The sequence below is a fragment of the Equus quagga genome, chromosome 18 (genome assembly GCF_021613505.1).
Source record: "Equus quagga isolate Etosha38 chromosome 18, UCLA_HA_Equagga_1.0, whole genome shotgun sequence".
Taxonomy (NCBI): domain Eukaryota; kingdom Metazoa; phylum Chordata; class Mammalia; order Perissodactyla; family Equidae; genus Equus; species Equus quagga.
Genome location: NC_060284.1, coordinates 28,863,727 through 28,885,543, shown reverse-complemented (window position 1 = coordinate 28,885,543; position 21,817 = coordinate 28,863,727). Strand labels below are relative to the sequence as shown.

General features: G+C 35.1%; 1 protein-coding gene across 3 annotated transcripts in view; it reads right to left on the bottom strand.

Annotated features, from left to right (window-relative positions):
- ABCD3 (ATP binding cassette subfamily D member 3) overlaps nt 1-21,817 on the bottom strand; it is a 73,518-nt gene that overhangs the window by 23,042 nt on the left and 28,659 nt on the right. Inside the window, exons 1-9 of one of the 3 annotated variants that reach the window (XM_046645601.1) lie at nt 17,772-17,929; nt 17,273-17,371; nt 14,740-14,828; nt 11,108-11,177; nt 9,642-9,739; nt 9,158-9,281; nt 6,881-6,937; nt 4,202-4,344; nt 1,467-1,536 (exon numbers count right to left, since the gene is read on the bottom strand). In XM_046645601.1, coding sequence (XP_046501557.1) covers nt 1,467-1,536; nt 4,202-4,344; nt 6,881-6,937; nt 9,158-9,281; nt 9,642-9,739; nt 11,108-11,177; nt 14,740-14,828; nt 17,273-17,371; nt 17,772-17,810 — 789 coding nt within the window. In that variant the 5' untranslated portion in view covers nt 17,811-17,929. Of the gene's footprint in view, nt 1-1,466; nt 1,537-4,201; nt 4,345-6,880; nt 6,938-9,157; nt 9,282-9,641; nt 9,740-11,107; nt 11,178-12,780; nt 12,851-14,739; nt 14,829-17,272; nt 17,372-17,771; nt 17,930-21,817 lie in introns of those variants that run through there. The other 2 variants (XM_046645600.1, XM_046645599.1) reach the window with 2 other exon arrangements.

Sequence of the window (21,817 nt, the reverse complement as noted above, 5' to 3'; positions counted from 1 at the left end):
TAGCTAAAATAGCTAGGCAACAGCCCCCATCAGACTGCACCACTCCATCCCATTTTACTTTTGATCATAGAATTCATTACTACCTGAACCCATAAAAAATATCCAGCTGTTTAAATGTTTATTGTCTCCTCCACTAAGCTGTGGGTTTCTTGAGTACAGGGTAGCTTGCTCTTACTATCTTATGCAAAAGAACAATGGCTGGAACATTTATCCAACAAATGCCATGTGTTACACACTATGCTCAATGCTGGAGAAACAAGAATAAATAACAGACAAGATCCCTGAGCTCATGGAGTTTGTATTTTAATGAAAGAGACAAACTAGTAAACAAACAAGATAATTATAAATTGCAATATATGCTTTTAAGGAAACAGATCATTAAAACAAGAAGGAAGTGGTGGAGGCCATTTCAGATAGACTAATCAAGAAGGCAAGGCCTCATTAAGGTGTTAACTTTGGGGCTGAAATCTAAAGGATGGGAACAAAATAAGCAAGCCACGTGCAGAGTGAGCCGGTGAACATCAGTACCCTGGAAAATTACCTTAAATATATTTTATCAGTAAGCACGATTAAAGTTCAATCATGTTAAACATAAATAACGCAAAAATACAATTTCTAAAATAATTCAAAATGACTTCTTTAACCTTTTTAAATCACCTAAAATATATGTTTAATTCCACAAACTTCCACTAAAATGTAAGCTCCTTAAAGGCAAGATTTTGTTGGTCACGTTCACCCGTTACCACCTGGAACAAGCACAGGCACCTGGATGGCACTCAATATCTTTTGAATGAGTAATAAACAAAATTACTCGAATTCAGATTTTCTAAGTGGCAAGTAAATAAAAACTGAAGTATAGTTTTCACAAGAAACAATGTTTATATTCTAATTCAAGGGTCAGTAACCTATGGCCCTTAGTCTAAATCCAGTCGGCTATTTATTTTTGTAAATCAAGTTTTGTTAGAACATAGTCCCACTCATTCCTTTACATATAGTATAAGGCTACTTTTGAGTGGCTGAGTTGAACAGCTGCAAAGAGACCACATGGCCTGAAAACCCTAAAGTACACACGTACTATCCAGCCCTTTACAGAAAATGTTTGCTGACCCCTGCTCTAAACAATAATCTTCACAGTATTTTCATGAATGCTATAAATTCTTTCTGTAGGAATAAACTCTTTCTGTGGGAATCACTAAATTTATCACTAAATAAGATTATTGAGCATCCTATGTAATAACACACTAGCAATTATTTTAAGAAATCCACCCATTTTTATAACTGGGCAACTTAATATAAAGAAACGATAGTTTCTATTCTCATATTTTTTACGAAAATGTAGTATAAAAATCCTTTATAGTTATCTAAAAACAAATATCTTGAAGAGTAAAGATATATACACATATCTTGGCATAGACCAAAAAAAAAATCTTTCCATAAATACGTGAGCCTCAAGCACATTATCTTACCAGTTTTCGGAAGACTGAGTAGACTGTCTGCTTTTCTCTTTTATTCCCATTGTAAAAGGCAATCTCTTCACTATTAAAGAAAATAATTTAGCAATTAATTTTAATGTTATCTAAGCCTGAAAAATAACTGAAATGCAGTATTTGATGACTGAGTATTTGTATTTAAATGGATATTTTATGACTAAGAGCTTATTGGGGGCATGTCAAGCCGTGGTCTGTACCTAGCTCAGCTGAGTGGAGCACAGGAACACACACCTGACTGGATGACAGACTGGACTGCAACCATATGTTGCATGTGCCACAAGTAGAAAAGATGTGCTGGGCTAATTCTCAGAAATTTGAATAAAGAAGTAAGAAATAAGAAGGAAGTTGCCATGACATATAGGAAGGCAGGGCTGGGACAGTCATTACAGACTACAAATTGAGAACAGACCCAGACAAGAGGGAGAAGGGAAAACAGCAGCTTAAACCATAGGCAGCAATGTCACGACATACAGCCTTTCAAAGACAGAAAAGCGAACAACGTCCTGAGGGCTTCACAGCACCAGCTCCCAGGAGGCCCAGCTGCACAGTTATTCCTATTCTTGGAACCCCACCATATCCTCACAACTCCCTCTTCTTGAGCTGGCTTCAATGGGGCCACAAGGGCCACAAGGATCTTCACTAGGAAAAAAAAGGCATTTTTATAGACGAAGAAATGTTCAGTGTAGTTAAGTAAATATGCAAAAGTCACAGAGCTGGCAAGTCAAGCAGCTGAGATTACAACTCATATCTGACCCTAAAGTCTAGTGTTTCCACTCTATCCAGTACGAGGTAAACTTTCCCAGCAAAGTACCTCTTACAGCAGAGGAAAGTAAAGATTTACATAGGCATCTAGAAGGCACAGTTAAAACAGCCTTCAATAAACACCCAATATTTCTTTAAAAAGTCTTTTTCCTTAAAAATTTATGTGAATTTCATATTCCACTCCAAAATGTACCTGTGTTTTTTTCCATCATAAAAATAAGGTAGCTCCTACCTCAACCCCTTCAAATGGAACTAACTTTCTATAAAGACGCATCATGTTCGACCTGTGCTTCATGGTTTCCTTTACACAATGATACCCTGGGGAATCAGAATCCCAGTTTAAGAAACACAATTCTACACCTATAATTACTTCTCTTACTTCCTTCACATTTAAGCCTATGGTGGAATATGAAGTGAGAATTCTACTCCTGAACTAAGTCATTTTAGCCCCAATCTAAAACTGGAAAGGACAGAAAATCCCAGAATATTGATGGCTGCCTATCCAACATCTATTCTCTTCCACTTTCTTCTTCCTCAGAGAATTCCAATTTTCTTAAAGTTATCTATCTCTTCCTGCGCAGCCAAATGGTTCAGGAATGGTCTCAACCCCATCCACAGTGGATGAGTCCAACTGGTCTAAGGCAATCACTTTGCCGTACCTGCTTGCCTAAAGTGGTAATTCTGGCCAATGAGATGTGAAACAGTCTGCTGTGGGGCTTCTGGGAAAGTTTCCCTGCTCTCTTAAAGAGGCAGCAGAAGAGATGGTCTGTTTTTGTTTTGGGACTTTTAACAGGGGAGGAGAGCTGGTGAGATCTGAAACTGCGTTTGCCATCTTGTTATCACAACAGGAATGAGCCTGAGGAAAGGGGCAGCATACAAAGGAAGGTAGAGCCAAGAGAGCATCAAAGAAGAGCCAGAGCCCTGATCATGCTGTGCCTGGAATTGCTCTGTTCTTAAGCGTTCTTGTGTGGAGTAGTAAATTGTCCTTATTGTTGGACCCATCTGAGTCAGAATTTTCTGTTTCTTGCAACAGAAAGCATCCTAGCTGATGTCATTTTTCATTCACTTGGCACATCACCCCTCTACTCAACGATCTATTCTTCTGCCTCCCTACAGCACAAAACTATTTAAAACTGGTACTGTTTTAGCAATCCAAGGAAATAAAGGAAGAGGGAACTGTTAAAAGAATAATTTCCTAAGTAATGGTGTAAATGACTATAGAGTAGTAAATAAATATTTGGGTTCTCAAAATGACTTAAGATTGACAGCCAATACATGAGAAAATTTATTGAGCACCTGCTACATATTAAAAACTGTGCTGGAAGCTTTATATTTATTTCATATTTAATCCTAACAATAACCCTGCATTATCTACCTATTATAAATAAGAAAAGTGAGGCTATAAATAACTTGCCAAAAGTCATATAATATACAGTTGCTAAGTGGGGGAGGTAGATTTTGAAACTAGTCAGGCTGGCTCCAAAGCCCCAATAGTTTTTCTTCCTATTTCAGATTTTAAACTATCTGGAAAATAGGTAAAGACACACATAGTGAGAATGAATTACTGAGTATTCCAAACATAATCTCAAAACAAAAATAGCTGTGGATTATCTGAGACAAAATTTCCTTTGAAGAAGTAATTCTAAGTAAATCTGAATTGTATTTGACTATGTTTAAAGAGAAATTAACAGAAAATTAGTCAATAGAAGACAAGAAGAGGTGAATCAGGGATACTACACAGTTAACAAGAAAAAGGGTTAGAACCATGAAGGATTACTACTTTATAAAACTGACATCCTTTACAACGTATACTTTCAAAAGAGGTAAATACACAAACATAGTTTCAGTAACAGTGTTACTGCTCTTTTTGGAGACAACCTATATGACATTAATATCCATAAAAATGAAGTTTTAGGACAGCTAAATGCATTTAATATTTTTCTCCATACCTGTTTGTGATGAGCCGGGAGTTAACATATCTATACTCTCCTTCATACTTTTGCTCAGTTATTGTCATCTTACCAATGGGTCTTCTAAGTCGAGTTAGGAATAGCCCAGAAACAACCAAGTAGGCCATCATGCTTGCTGGGCCCTATTATTATTAGGAAAGAAAGATATACAAAGTTCAAAGATGATACAATAAATTCATTGGATGCAACATGCACAATGTCTGTAACTCCAGTGTCTTTGAGAGAAGTTACTCTTTTGACTAATTTTTTCCCCTTATTTTCTGAGAAAATACACTCCAGGGCTTTACGCTTTTGCTATTCATCTACTCCTCCCACCAGTGCAGCTCATGTCCTAGCTGTCCTAAATTTGCTCACCTAAACCCTCCAAACTGCGGTCTTCACTCTCTATGGCATCTACAATTCTTCTGATGGAATTCTTCTGGATATTCTCTTAAGATTCCACAATAACTCTCGGACCTCTTTTTCATCTTCTCTTTGAATGTTAATATTTCTTGAGGTTTCTTCCTTAGCTCTCTTCTCCTTCTAAATTTATATCTCTAATCCCATCACTCTTAAGAATCTAAGATATCAGTAGAGGAAGATGGGCACAGATGTTAGCTCAGGGCTAATCTTCCTCAAAAAAAAAAAAAGAATCTAAGATATTATTTCCAAATAAGTATTCTGCAGAGCCTCAAGCTCAATTCCTCCGAAGGAGTTGATCTGCCTTTCCCTTCTCCTACATCTTACTTCCAGCTGCCATACTTTCTAACTCTGTAAGTGACCTCATCACCCACTGACACTTCCAAGAAAGAAGCTTCAAGCTTACCTTTCTAAGCTCATCGCAGGCACTTCCCTCATTCCCATATATATACTATGTTCTGCCACCCTGAAATAACTGTTTTCCTGAACATGCCATGCAGTCAAGCTGTTCTTATGTCTGGCAGGCCTGACATATCTAATGGACACCAAACTCATCCTCCTCAAAGCAGCTCAAATATCACCTCCAATTCTTCTGGACAGTAAATACTTTTTTCAAACGTCTATTAATGGATTTATCACTGCATTATAATTGCTTGAATATCTACCCTTTCACCAGATCATAATGCTTCTTCAGGAGGAACAGTGGCTTACTCATCTTTTTATTCCTACTACTTGGCACAGGATGTGTGGAACACAGTGTGTGTTCCACATTTTAAAAATTATGTATGATTGAGTCAATGCATTTCAACAATTACTGCAAATATGGGCAAAAGAGATAACTAAAAAATAGTTTCTATTTTCAAGAAATACAGAATCAGATAATAGGAATACATGAAGATATATTTAAGTATTATAAAAATGTAATTTAAGTATCATAAAAATATTACAGCATAGAGACAAGAGGGATTAGGTATATTCACTTTCTTATAGTAAAAACAAGCTATAAGAATGATTAAACCTGGATCATGGGATAGCAAAGGGCTAAGAAGATAGACAAGACGACAAATAAAAAACTGCTTCCCCCAGTTTTTTAGAAAGGAACAAAAACCACTATATAAACTGTTTATTAACCAACTATAAAATGTACATACATACACATGTACATATATAGATAAGACAACCACACTATTATATGACTGTTATATAATAACATTACATATTGAATGACTAAAGGGAGACTTCAACGAGAATACGCAAAGAGAATTTAAAGGTCATTCTTACCAACACAAATATCAGAGAGGCAGGGTAATAAGGTTCATGAGAATAGTCAACCATTTACATTATTATATTCTTGAAACTGTTATAGCCATTCTAAAAGAATTTCTGATATTTTAACCTTCAAATTTTATATTAAAATGGCTATCTGCAAATCTCTTCTTAGACATTACTTTGCAACAATAAATACATGTGTGTTCAATGTTTAAGCACTTCTGGTTATTAATGCCACAAAATTTTTCCAAGTATCTAACTTAAGGAAAATTAAAAAGCCAAATTAGAATACTTTTTAAATCTCTAGTACAGAATTATTTTATAACCATACTCTATTAGCTACATATAGTAAAAACACATTCTTCGAGATACATAAATATTCTTATGTGGGGTATTGGAATTGGCCATCCAAAGATATGTCTCTTTGGCATGAGGATTATTTCGGGCTGGTTACTTTTAAAAAATGCAGACACGAGAGAAACTCTGAAAAGTAGAAGTTACCCGTTGTTAAGAGACATTTACATTTGTAAAGGAAATCTCCATCTGTAAAGGTGTCTCCCTCTCTTTACCAGGAAGAAGGGAGGAAGACCTTATCTCTAGAAACTCTTATCAATTCAGAAGGCAAGGACTTAAATTTGCATAGTAACCTTATTCTTGTTTACTGTGCTTTTCTGGTAATCTCCCATAACCGACTCCCCCCACCCCAGTATCCTCCTTTGCCTTCATCTCAGGAGGGTATTTAAGATGAGAATCTCTGCTGTTTTGGTGAGTTACTCAGTTTTTCTGGGTCTCTCCCATTATACACATTATAAAGCTTTGTTTAATTTTCTCCTGTTATTCTGTCTTGTGAGTTTTTTTGAATTCGTTGTCTAGCCAGAAGGACCTAGAGTGGGTAGAGGAAATGTCTTCCTCCCCTACACTTACAAATCATTTAGATATTCACAATACTGTATTACAGCGATTTAAAAGATAAAATAAAAGTAAACTCACCTGGACTCCTATTGCACTTGTTAACTTGAAGATATACAAAACTATGTCTAAAAATGGCTGTAAAATAAATATTAGAAAGCACAGAGTTAATGTGTAGTTAATCTACAGATTAGCAGATCTATAATCTACTAGGTAATCTAGTACTCACTGCCTAGATTGGTAGCTAACACACCATATTAAGTAGAAAATGCTATTCAACATTTAACACATAACTGTCAACAGGCAGAGTTCCCACTATGAATAATGTGCTATCACAGTGGCAGACTAATGAATACATAAGACAGCTTTTATTCTAAAGAAACTGACAAATAGAGACCAACGTCTACTAACCATCCAGAGGGAAAAACATTTATCACTTTTCATCAACTAAGGTAGTTCTACTGTGATAAGTAACTATTAGTAACTCAGTAATTTCTCAGTGTAGTGTAAAGACACTGAATAAAATGATCTGAGTTGTAACCCCAAATCTGCCAGCTGCTTTTCTGGTTTCTATGTTACCTTCACCTGTAAAATGAGCAGCTCTTCCTGGTCTTAATATTCTTTCATTCTATTACTTTATCACAACATCTGTATGTTGAAATAATTGAGTAAGCCTATGAATCTAATTTCTGATATAAAACTCAAGCTTCTAGAAGTCAAATAATACATTAATGTACTGCTCCTCACACACAGAGATAACTGACGTACTAAAAGTTGTACATATTTTGAAGTGTTTTTCAAGAAACCCAAACTGTGTTCACTCACTTTGAGTCTTAGCCATCCCCTTCTAACGTCTGCGTTATTACTAGGATAGGCAGCTTGGTTTATTAATTGGCTTGTACTAAGATGAATCTTTTCTTTTTTGCCTTATAAATTATCAAGAAGATAGACATACTTGTAAAATTCCAGTATATTTAAACGTTGTTGACAAAAATAATGACTCATAATTCAAGTCAGAGTTCAATTAGATATTTTAAAAAGTAAATATACTGTAGTTATATAGCACCATCACAAATTAATTAATTTGATAATATTTTTCTCTATTGCAGATGTGACAAGACCTGAGCTGTAGACTTGATCAAGTGCCAAGATGTAAAGAATACGTAACAACGTCTACAGAATTACATGAACATTTTCCTATATACCCACCCCATCCCACACACACACAGAACAAACTTTAAAATGTGATAATGGGAGCAGAAAAAAAAAGAGCTGGATTACTGAAAAATTTGTAGTTGTCAGAGTTGCTAGAGTTTGAGATCAGTTAGCAAAGGCTTCTGAAGAGCTGAGTAAAGAACAGTTTGGTATGAAGTGAAAAGGTATCTTAGTAGTGGGCCTATCACGAGGGGGAAGCTCCTATAGATACATATCACTTTTCCAAGAATTTCCTATCCTCCCTCCATCCATGTGGTTGAACCAGGACCATTCCTGTTCTCACAATGTGACCTGGCCCATTGTATATAGCTTTCTGTCTCTAGACTAGATATCTGGATTAACTGTGGCCAGAGGCAAAGATACGATAAGTTCCCATCCCAGACCAAGGGAAGTCATGTGGACTGGAGTGGGAAATGGGGGATCTAAGATGGAGAGGGGAGGAGATGCTGGGTAGAAGACCTTGCAGGTGCCCACTACATGTCCTAGTCAATGCAGGAGGCAAGGGCAAAGAAGATGGATTAATGAGAAGACCACAGCAAAAGGTGTACAGGTGGTGAGATAAGACGAGTAAGATAAGTAAGAACTCAGGAAATTAGCAGGAAGAGAACTGGATAAGGCCTATCATCAGAGTCAAGAGCTTTGGCAATATTCTGGAAGGGAGAAAACAGTAATTAGAAAACAGAAATAAACTAATACCCTGTAAAAATTTTTTGACTATTACTTAAATGATCTATTAGAATTAGACAGATTGAAGCAGAGAAATGAGCAGGAAGAAGTCCTAGCCCAGTGTTACAGGTGTGGAATTGAAAACACAAATGAGCATCAATCTCTAACGATTACCAAAAGTACACAGGTCAAGAGATAAAAATTTAAATTTGCTCTTTTCTGAAATCAGCCTGAAAAATTCATATACAATCTGTTTAAGACACTAAATTGTCAGTTCTTGGCCAAAGTATCTCACAGAAATAATATAAAAAATTAAAAAATTATAGTTGAAACTATTATAACAATTCTAATTTTCTTAAAAAAAGCATGAAATATTTATATGCTGCTGTTACGTCCAACAAATCAATGCTATATAAGTTTGCTCAGATTCAAACTTCAACAAATTAACAAATAATAAAAAGAAAGAGAGACACTCACCTTACTAAGATTTGAATACAGATCAACTACACTGTTACAAAACTTTTCTACATCTTGGGTAAGCAGCTGGTCCGGATTAGCTATTCTGTTGTCCAGATTTCCCATTTTATAATATGTGAAAGCTCTAAAATAGCAATAAAAAAATGATTTTAAAACAAACGATTTTAAAAACAAAAAAATTCACATTATACTACACAGTATAAATTCACATAAACACAGAGGTTTAGAGCTGAAAGAGGCCCTAAAGACTGTCCTAACTGATTTTAGAGACGAGGAAGCAAGTCCAGAGAAGGATGACTTGCCAATTAACAGAAGAGCCAGGATTAGATTCCAAATAGCTGAGATCTTTTCCTATGTTTCTGGGTCTAAGAGCAATTTTCTTGAAAAACATATCCAATAAAAATGAAAAACTTCTAACATCTAAATATAGTAAGTATTACTATTCAATTTAAATATTTTTAATAAAAAATAGGTTATGACTTACTGGAGATACTCCTCATAGAGGTATTTAGTTAGTCTTACTCGGAAGCACAGCTTGAGCTCATTTAACCCAAACTTCAAGAAGTTATTAACCAGAGAGATCTAAAACAGACAAACACATTTTATTGGTTTTGCTTCATTTCTACTTACTAAATTATAATTTATTTCTGTATCATTGCCTATGTCCCCAAATCCTATGATTTTTATAATTGATAGCCCAAATTGGTATAATTCAGTTCTAGTTTACTTAAAAATTACAAAGATACAAAGAGAACATGCCAAACCAAATGCAACTGGTTTATATATTATAACCTATATAACCTGCTTTGTTAAACTTTACTTCAAACTTAATTTTAGAATCTGTTAATATCATTAATTATGAGAAGCACCTTGCTACCTTTTCTTTTGTAAAAAAACTAAAAGCCAAATCTGTCCCCTTTCTACCCAATGTAAAGGACTTGCTTTTAGGAGTTCTGACCTTTATGATTCTATCTTCTGTGCCCTACTACCAGCACTATAACCTTAGACAATGGAATACTATCCACATGGTGTTTGCATTTATTAAATAAAAATGCCATTTTTCAGATTATTTCTAGAGTCATCTTTACTATTCTTTTCCATCATTATATTAAAATTAATTCTTCTATAGTTCTGAAGTCATATTTACATAAAATTTTTCTCAAGAAAACCCTGGTCTTTTGCTGAATCTCAATTTTTTAGTGAATGCTATGCTGCTTACCTCAATTTTTTATTTTAAAAGATCTAAAAACCATGTATGTCCATCCTGCAGTTCTAGTAAATCTCTGATATGTTTTCTAATTAATTGTATTTTACAACCAAGCTCTTCCTTTTTACTCCCGCATTTATAATACTAAAATTCTTAAAGGGTCAATAAAATAGAATAAAGAATCAAGCAAGAAAATCACTTATAATTTAGACCAAACACTTACTTTTATTTTTTATTTTATTTTTATTAAATTCCAATTTAACTTCAACTGTATTAGTGGTTCAAATTACTCTAACGGTTTATGGTCTAAAGCAAGGATTCTCCACCCCGGTGATTTTGTGGACACCCCTTCCCCCCTCCCTGCCTCAGCCCCCACGGGACATTTGGCAACGTCTGGAGACATTTTTGGTAGTCACAACTGGGGGGAGGGGTACTACTGCCATCCAGTGGTATGCTACTAAACATTCGAGAGACCCTGGCCTAAAGGTTAAAAAAAAAAATCATCCACATATGTATACATCCATATCCGTACACAATGAAATTGAATCACAAACAGAATTCCTTTTAATTTTTCTATTTAAAGATTGACATTGAAAAATTCTGCTGTAAGTTACAAAACTAAACTCAAAACAGGAACTTTGTATCACAAATCTTTAAAGAATTTAATATGTAAAAATCCTTAAAGATTTTAGTACGATGCAATTTTTTTCCCTCTGTGAAGATTTTTAAAGAATTACACTTACGAGAGGCATGGCAGCGATGAAGTTGAATAAGTATCTCCTGAAATCTTTTCTGCTACGACCAATGATACCACTGCAAACCACCACATGCAATGCATTAGTTGCAAAAGCAGCAACATTTAACACTAAGAAAACTTCTGTAAAGCTCTAAAATTACTCCTGAAAATTTTTATTGACTCAAAAGAATAAGAAAAATGTTGGTAAAAAACATTTTCTTACAAAAACATGTTTCCAGCTTTTGAAATTTTATCATTTTAAACAGCTTGCTTGAAAATCACTCTATAAACTGCAAAATCATAAGAATGATAACTAGTTCTTTCTTAAGTAAAAATGGTAATTAAAAGGCTTAAGCTGCCACAAAAGGGGCTAGATGTTGAAACAATTAACTTTATAGATAGAGGAGTGGGTTACTATAGATAAAACAAACTAGTATTTGTTTGTTTCTTTTTAAACATTTGAACATCCTGACGCTCATGTGTATGAACTGATGGCAGGGAGACAGAGTAAGGAAAGATCAGCAGCCTCTGACAACAGAGGACCAAGAGCAGTATTTTAAGCTTTGTGAGCCATCAGGTCTCTGTTGCAACTACTCAATTCTGCGATTGTAGAGCAGAAACAGCCAAGAATGAGATTGGCTGTGCCCTAAAAAATGTTTACCATAACAGATGGCAGTGGGATGTGACCTGCAGGTCCTGCTTTGCTGACTCCGGGACTACATGATAAATCAGAAAGTAGATGCGTGGGGTTCCTCAGAGCCTCAGAACGGTTCCATAGAGCCCTCAGCTTTGTTAACACACTTCAATTAAACCAGCTCCTCTTTTGTATGTTTTTAATCTATTTTACATATTTATGTTTTTTTAATATCCATTAAGAACTTATTTAAAACGAGGGTTCCACTACTTTTTTAAAAAGTTTGAAAATTATTACACTGTATAAGTAAAGGATCTTTGAGTACCATATGTTTATGATCTAAGAAAGAGATAAAGTTTATTTGATCACATGCTCTTTTTTCAAATAACATTTATTAATATTCCCAAATGTAAATAAAATATATTTTGAGAAACACTGCACTAAATGCTTTAAACCTAGCTCAATACACACAAAAAAATGACTGTATATGATAGAGAAATAATTTGCCTTTTATGAGGGAGTAGGGGAATAATGCCAAGTAATGATAACTGGTCTTTTACAGTAAAAAAGTTCCATAGTCAAATAACTTTGGGAAAACCTGATAAACAAAGCTAACATATGTCTCTACCAAAGACCTCTCAAAGCTCTTAATGTATAGTGTGTGCATTGTAACCCTTTGAGAGCTCTGTAGCATGCAGCATTTCCTCTGTCATAGTTGGGATTCCACAGAACATACTTTGGGAAATGGTACTTGGGACTGACAGAAAAATTAACAGTCCAATTTTGATATAACTCCTAAACAGTAAAAAATTTTAAAAAAAAGCTGAACTAGAAAAAAGTTAAAATAGAACCACACAAAAAAGTTTATAGCAATAATATTAGAGACAAGCAGCAATTAAGAGAGCACAAAAAGTTTAGAGGTTTAGATTCAAATTGTCTGAACCAAACTACATAAGACCAAAGTGCTTTAGTGCTGTCCAAGCTGTGAAACACACAAGATTATAAAACTTTGGTAAAGCACATGCCATCATTCAGCAATGGTTTACCAGTGGAGTAGCAGCTATAAATTTAAAAAATGGCTTCTTGAATAAAGCCTTATTTCTGCTTATTATTCCGCTGCAAAAGAGAAATAACAGTTAATAAAGAGGAATTTTACTGTGGCCCCAATCATTTTCTTCCAAAACACATAAGGATCTTTACAAAAGATAGTTCGATAATTTTAAAATGCTGTTTGTAGTCAAATGGGTGAAAATAAAATATGTCTTTCTGATTACATATAGCAGTACTAAGGTATGAAAGATTCTTCTCCGTATAGTGGAATTACCACAGTTTCTATCCTAATGAAGGGTCTGTCCTATTAAAATCTGACCACGCTGCTAACAAATAACCCCAAAAGATGTAAAGGACATTAAAATCAAATACATTAAGGACCATAACAAGTCTCTCTGAGACTCTTTTTTAGCAGAAATACATGAATCTAAACCTACTCTGGAAGGGGCAAAAAGGAAAAGACAAATAAATCAATTTACAGTGTAGCTTTAGTAGCAAATTAGAGAAATTTGTTAATTTTTCAAATAAAATTGTTCCATCTTAAGAATTCACAATATTTTAAAACTTTTAATTTGACCAAATATCAAAGATCTCATACATGGCTCAGCTGTATACAACAGTCAAAATCATGTAGAGAGTAAATTCTGATTTAACAAAAAACTGTGACATCACATTGAGAGGGTGAGCATGGGTGTGGCCAGGCATGTGAAAGAGCTCATCTTCCAAAGTAGGAAATAAATACATACTCTCTAAAACTGAAAAATCTAGAAACAGTAATGCAGGTACGCTACACTGAAATGCAGAGATAAAGTAAGAGAAGAAACAGTAAAAAGAATAGAAAACGAAAGGAACAGTAACAAGAATAGAAAAGGACTGGCTCTGGGAACGCCAGTTCTGAGCGGGAGGAATAGGGCAGGGCGCTGGTGTGTTTGTGAGTAGTCCTGAGAGACTACTTGACATTAAGCTATGTTCAGGTATCACTTTTTAAGCTATTCCTGCATTACCCTGATTAAAATAAAGAGGCACGGGACCAACCACAGACTTCAGGGAGACCTGCGTGCTGGAGTAGAGGAGCCTACTCAGTTTACACACGAGCAGAGGCACAGGTCAGGGCTTTACTCCTATGAAGACAACCCTCGTTATTCCCCTCGAGATGAGTCAGATAACATATGTACAAAGCATTCTTCCTCTTCCTACGTATCCTCTAAGAAGCAAATCAAGGATACGAGAAAAAAACCTGTATTTCAAAATGTGGGAGCATTTAAAAATTTTAAGTACTGTCATTCAAAAAGTTACATTAAATATTTTAAGAAATTTTCTGATAAAATATTGCATACCAGGAAATAAAATTCCAAGAAAAATTTTTTACTTTAACATTCAAATTGGTATCATGAGAAATAAATTCTTTATTAACAGATACATGTTAATATCCCAACTGTTATTTTTGCTTTTAAACTCAAAATTATCAACTGCAGTGATTAATAATATGTAGAAATACTACAGGAAAAATATAGGAAATGGCTAAAATTTTTTTTTTTCTTTTTAATAAACACTCTCAATGTAACTCCCTGAAGGGCTTTGATATTTTCCTTCAAATTATCTCATTAATTTTAGACATTCAACTTGGTGACTTTTTTAAACCCCACCATAGCATTTACTATATACTGCATGTTAATTTTCTGTGTACTCGTCTCTAACCCTCTCTAAACTGTCAGCTCTGCAGGCCTTGGTACAGGGGTTCTCCTGTTCCCCAGCACATCCCCATCATAGAGGAGCAGAGTGCCTGGCACATGGGAGACATTCAGTAAATACCTCTTAAGTAAATGAACAAAGACATAATTTGACCTAAGTATTTATCCCTATTTCAGAATCTATTTCTTGCTTATTAAGACAATGCTTAATAAGAGACAAATTAGTATTTCATACATATGGGAGAAACGTGAACAGAAGAGTACCTTTCAATGAGGGTCCCATTTTGAATCATCCAAACATCACAATACGTCCGAGACACCAGCATAACAGCAATAAGTATCAAGTAACCTGTCTAAAATAAACCAGATAAAGCAAATTAAATAAACGTATCTTAGAAAGTTAAAAGAAACATTATGTTGGTAAAGACTTTTGGTTTCTAAGTTCAAAGCTTTATTCTAGCTTTAATACAGTTGGCTGACATTTTTCCTACAGGCAATTTTTAAATACAACTTTAAAAGAATTTTAAAATATAGTATAAATGGAAAGGGCCTTACAGATGATTTCATCTAACTTTTTCATCCAGAATTCAAAAGTGCATCCCAGGCAGGTCAAATGCCTTGCCTTTATACAATTAGTCTGTGACAGAAACTAGCAGTATAACTTAGATTACCTGAATCACAGTATATTGTGATTGTCCTATATATATATTTTTTTGTGATTGTCTTATATTTTTAACATACAACTTTAATAAAGAAAAATGACAACTGTCAATATACAGTTAAATAATAAATATGAAGCCTAAAATTCTACCTACTAAGTAGAATAAATTTGGTTCAATTTGTTAGAAAAATCTCTAATAGTGCCCTTGCCCTCACAGGGCTTTCAACTTAATGATTAAGGTAAGGTTTACACATAAAAAGTAAGAAAACAGACCAATGTAGGTAGGGATATTTGCATTATTTCATGTGATAAATGGCAGGATGGGAAGATCTCGGCTAGCAAAAGAGGGTTATAACATTAGAAATATATTAAATAGACCAAGGAAAACAAGTGAGAGAAGGAGGATTATGAGAAAAAAAAATAAAAGATGAAGGATTTAATGGAAAATAAGAAATAGATTACAATCATATGAATTATGGCATCACATATCCAGCAGAGTTTAGGCAATATAAAACTACCACAAGCTTCTAGGTAGAACCAAATGTTAAAAAGTGCTTAGGGAACATTACTTAAGCAATGCTGTGCAAGATGGAATATGGAGGGGAGAGATGAGAGGCCGAGTGACCAGCGAGGAGTCAATTGTCTCTCTGTGTGAGGTGAGAATCCACCCTCCACTTCCCATACACGCATTCAAAGCTGACCTTAAACTTTCTAAAGTGGAAGGATACGGCAGTAACTTAGAAGCTAAAGTCAGGGAAGAGGGTGTGTGGCAGGGCGCTATTTGTTGGGTAATGTGTTTAATTTCAAAGTTATGGAACTGAAGACTAGTTGGAAAAGGAGAAGTAAAAAGACCAATTAAGAGATTATAATAATCCTGACAAGATATAGTGAGAACAGTAGAAATGGAAAGGGAGAGACTAATTTAAGATAAACTCAAGGATACCTGGAAAAACACTTAAAATAGAGAGACAGATTTAAAAAGTGTCGATGTGATTTCATTTTTATTAAAATACGTGCTCACACACAAGAAGATCATACTTCAAAATAATGCAGAAGTTCTCTCTGAGTGGGTGGCTGACAGACAACAAGAAGAAAAAATCTCTCTACATTTTCCTATTTTTCTTCAAGTAACATGTATTCTCTTCATCTAATTAGGAAAAACCAAATATTATTAAGTTGTTTTTTAAGAGTTTCTCAAGACATAATGCTGAAATGAGGAGGAAGGAGAGCAAGTCCAGTGTGATGGAGGAATGTGCGTTCTCTTTGGGAATTATGGCGCTTTTGAAGTATCTTATCCTTTTCATGCTACTAATAGGTTATAAGGCTAATGCTTTTTAAAATTTGAACAACAGGAAATATTATGTTTTAAGAAGATAAATGTGGCAGAAAAGATTAAAAAGGGAAGATTCTTTGAAGTGGGACTAATCAAAGAACACTATAATATCCAGGTAAGAACAGTTAGAAGGAAAAACGATCAGATCCCAGTCACTGAAAGCATGGGGAGGTATGGGGAGGAGAAAGAGTCAAAGGTGATATTTCTAGTTGTATAAAAGGAGAATACTGAGGTAATTAAAGATGGAGAAAACAATTATTTTATTTTTTAATCATTAAAAATACTTATCAAATAATGATAATCTTGATTAAAGAGCAAAGGAAGGGATAATAAAACTGTTCCTATAACCAGCTCATTTCCTGAAAATACTTGAAGAATTCAGACATCATTCTTGTATCTTAAGAATATATTCAAATAGAACGAATAAATCCTCAAACATATTTTATATCAATGTGATTTATTAACATCTGAATGTAATGAAAAGGTCTGTCTTTCTAAATTTAATGTTGTTTCATTATAATAAGCAACACCATTTAGGGTAGCTGCACTGAAGAACTCTAGTATTTCACATAAAATATAATGAAATATTTCATACACAAGCAAAAACTATTTAAAAATTGGCAATGAATAAGAGTACTTGCATGACAAGAAATGATTTAAAGATAAAAATTTAGTACTCGTTGTCATTACCTACATAGTAAACATTTGACCTGTAGTATAAAGAAAGCTTTATAATTCTATTGTTCTGATCTTATGTAACCTTCAGAGTTGAACACTTAATACTATAATTTTATAAGACTTACCTCTTTACAAAATGTTCTAGGGACCATGATTTTCAGAATCCGTGTGAGCCTTGAAAAAAACACCTTGTCCACCACAGCTCGCTCTTTTTTTCCCTCTTTCTACATTAAAAAAAAAAAAGCTTTTACGATTGCTATAACAAATCTACAACAAATAAGATTAAAGAACCATGTTTCATCTGCATCAATATAAACAACTCTTGAGATGGATATTGCATTTAGAGAACACAGACTTGTACTGCTCTGCATATTCAAACACGCTTTCAAGAAAATAAGATGTTACCAAATACTGAATAAGGAAGTGGGAAGTTCTGGAGCCATGTGAATACCTGGGAGAAGAACACTGCAAGCAGAAGAAACAGCAAGTGCAAGATACCAAGGTGAAGGCCTGTTTAACATGCTTGAGCAACAACAAAATGGCCAGTCTGGCCAGAGCGGTGAGCAAGGGACAGCAGCAGCAGATGAGGTCAGAGAGACAGCTAAGCAATGGTCAAGTACTTACTGATGGTTTATTATCCACTTCCTGATCAACAGCAGACATTTTTTAAAAATCTTGCACAGGAATTTTCCTGATATCAATTACAGGAAACTTTTGGATTCCTAGATTTATCATTTATCATTTCCAAGAGGCAATCTGCCAATTCACTCTCTCTTCCTCATAAATTCAAAGATAAACAAGGTTCCTTCACTCATACAGTTCCCATTCTAGCAGGGGAAACATAGATAAAAAATAAACCGATAAATAAATAGTTACAGACAGTCTAGGCAGGGTAATGAAAAAAAGAATGATTCAGAAAGGATGACAAGAAAGGTCTCTTTGGGGAGGTGACATTTAAGCTGAGGCATAAATAAAGTGAAACCATGTGACTATCTTGGAGGGAGGAGTACAGTGAGGCACAGGGAACTCCAGGCACAAAAACCCAGTGAGAGGAATAAAATTGGTGTGCACACTGAAGAGCAAGATGACAGCATTGCTAAGGCAAAGGGAACAAGAATGAGAGAAGCTAAAGAGTGGGCAGGGCCTACAAAGGACAGAGCCTTGAAGCCACAGTAAAGATAGAGAGTACATTGTCCATATAGAGGGAAACTCCTGAAGATATTTAAGAGTAGTAATTAATCTTGTTATCTTCAGAGATTTCTTCATTTTCATTGATTCATGAAAATGAAGCTATAAAACCATTTGCAAGGATGCATGTGACATGAATTGGGTATGGTGGAGGCTATTTACTTTATGTCCCTTGGACTGTTTGGAAGAACAGGCAGGAGAAACTTCTTGGAATAGCTAAGACACTCCAGAAAGACCTCATCCCACACGAAGCCCCTTCCCCAACTCCCATAATCACAGCTCACTTATTTGTTAACTACTACGCTCTTGAAAAACAAATACCCATGGCATAGTAAATCCTATTATTTAGACAAACTTTGGTGTAAATATGTTTTAATTAAATTAATACCTAACTCGATGAGCCTTTTTTTTCCAAACTCTTTTGGTGAGGAAGATTGGTCCTGAGCTAAAATATACTGCCAATCTTTCCCTTTTGTTATTGTTTTTCTCCCCAAAGCCACACTACACAGTTGTACATCCTAGCTGTAAGTCAGTCTAGTTCTGCTATGTGGGATGCCACCACAGCATGGCTTGATGAGCAGTGTGTAGGTCCAGGCCCAGGATCCAATCCGGCAAACCCCAGGCCACCAAAGCAGAGTGCACAAACTTAACCACTTGGCCACAGGGCCAGCCCTTCGATGAGCCGTAAAGTGAATAGTTTCTGTACTGAATTAGAATAATAATAATAATAATAATAAGCTACCATCTATATGTCAGACACTGTGCTAAGTGATTTATATATAATTCTAATAAATAGGCACTGACCGTAGTACAGAACTGCAGACCAAGAAGGGAAGTCTGAAGGCGCTATGTTTGCGGAGTTACATCAGGAAGACTAAGATAGAAAGAAGTGAGTAAGAATCAGCCTACCCTGTATCTGCTGGAACAGAGTTCAGGTCTTTCAAACCTTATGTAGGCTGCAAACCTCTTCCTACTGAGTAACAAGCCCAGTTTATTTCATTCACACATGTATGCACTTATTCATTCAATAAATACTATTTACAGCCATCGCTCTTTATCCTCAGGTTCTGCATCCCCAGATCCAACCAATTGTGGATCAAAAGAGCTATACGATGGTTACATCTGTACTAAACACGTACAGATACTTTTTATTGTTATTATTCCATAAACAATACAGTATAACAACTATTTACATCACATTTACATTTTATTAGGTATTATAAGTAATCTAGAGATGATTTAAAGTATAGGGGAGGATATGCATCGGTTATATGAAAATACTATGCCGTTTTATAGCACAAGGTACTTGAGCATCTGCAAATTTTGGTATCTTGAGGGGTCCTGGAACCGGTCCCCTGCCAATACCAAGGGATGACTGCACTTGGTCCATGGCACTGTTCTAAATGATGGGGACACACCAGCAACCAAGACAGACGAACAGCCCTACTCACAGTCTATTCACTTTAGCCTGCCTTTTCTCAAGTCGAACCTTACAACTTCAACCTAAATCTCCCCTTTTACTTCCCCAAACTAAGAAAACATAGGAAGAAAAGAATGAAGAGAAGGCAATACATATCAACTACCTTTTTCAAAAAAAGTTAAACTTCTACTCTCAAGTTTTTCCTCCTGTCACGGTCTTCCTGCCTCACCTCATCCCACCTGTAGTCAACATCCTTCTCCATTCCTAGCTTGATCCTTAGACAGAATAATTCCGAGGTGAAACAGCCATCTTCTGACTTAAAGAGAGGACTACCTACTTCAAGCCGGTCTCAATAATCTAGAGCAAACAATGTTTAACAAAAAAGTTAGAAGAAAGTAACCGTGAAGCTTTAAATAATAGCAGCTACCTAGTATATAATTCCTCCTCCTCTTCTGTTCCTGTGTCACCGCTCCTATTTCTTAAGCTGTCTGAAAACTGACTCAATTTTCAGTACATTTCAGTCTATGAAGGGAAGTATATACTTCCTAAAGTCATCACACCGTTTTCTGCAAAGAAACACCTGGACTGGAGGGTTGGCTCCAAAAGGCTGAAGAAATATTAAGATGCTCTAACATTTTCAATACATAATAAAATTCATACCTGAAACCAAACTAAATGAGAATAACTACAGAGACAGTACATTTCATAAACACTACTAGTTTCTCCTAAGAATTCATTTTAAATTCACAATTGACTTTCCCCGCCTCTAAACTTCTCAGTAATTTTTTAAACATAAAAAAACACTTTAATGATATAAATCTAACATGTAAATAATAGAAAAAGAAAACCATTAGTTACAGACCATTTAAGAAGTTAAAGTAATAATGCAACCAGAAGAAGAAATGTATCTAATATTCAGCAGGCGACAAGGTCAAGGGCAATGAGAAGTTCCTAGTGACGTGTCAATCAACTTAGAAAGGTGAGATGAACTAGAACTGACTGAAAAAGATCAATGTTTGAAATAGCAAACAAAATAAAAGGCCATATGGTGCCATCAAGAGTGTAAGCATTACTACATATTGTTGGGGAAAGTGTAAATTAGTACAACTATTATGTAGCATCTATCAAAATATAAAACGTACACTGACTATAAAATGTAAAATAACGCTGCAACTTTACTTTTAAGAACGTATCCTACAGCTATTCCTGCACATATGCTTAAAGACAGAAATAAAAAAAACTTGCACACTGTTTATAATACTATAAAACTAAAAACTTAAATGTTCATCAATGATGAGATAATTACATAAATTCTGGTAAATGTATGCAATGAAAATTCTACATAATTGTAAAAAAGGAAGCAGCTCATATTCATACAGTAGAATACTATAGAATAGTTAAATTAACTAGATCTACACTTATCAACATAAACGATCTAAAATAACATGCTGGGAAAAAAAGTGAAATGATACATAAAATGATTAGATTTATAGAAATTTTCAATACGCAAAATAATTCTATCGATATTGTTTACGAAGATATACATACATACACACCCACCAAAAGTATAAGAATATGCATGGGAATGTTAAATACCAAACCCAGCACAGTATTTACCTTTATATATTTTGAACTTTATACCATGCATATTACGTCAAAATTAAATGAGCAGTATTTTTTTTTTTTTTGAGGAAGGTTAGCCTTGAGCTAACATCTGCTGACAATCCTCCTCATTTTTTGCTGAGGAAGACTGGCCCTGAGCTAACATCCATGCCCATCTTCCTCTACTTTATATGTGGGACGCCTACCACAGCATGGCTTGCCAAGCAGTGCCATGTCTGCACCCGGGATCCAAACCAGCAAATCCTGGGCCATCAAAGCGGAACATGCGCACTTAACCGGTGCACCATGGGGCCGGCCCCAAATGAGCAGTATTTTAAAGGCAAATCAATTATCTCTTTATACTATTTTCTAACTCCATTCAATCTTTTTCTCCTTCTTAAATCTCATGTCTTATGAAAATTCTCACTCCACTCATCCAACCAAAGATTATAAAATATTT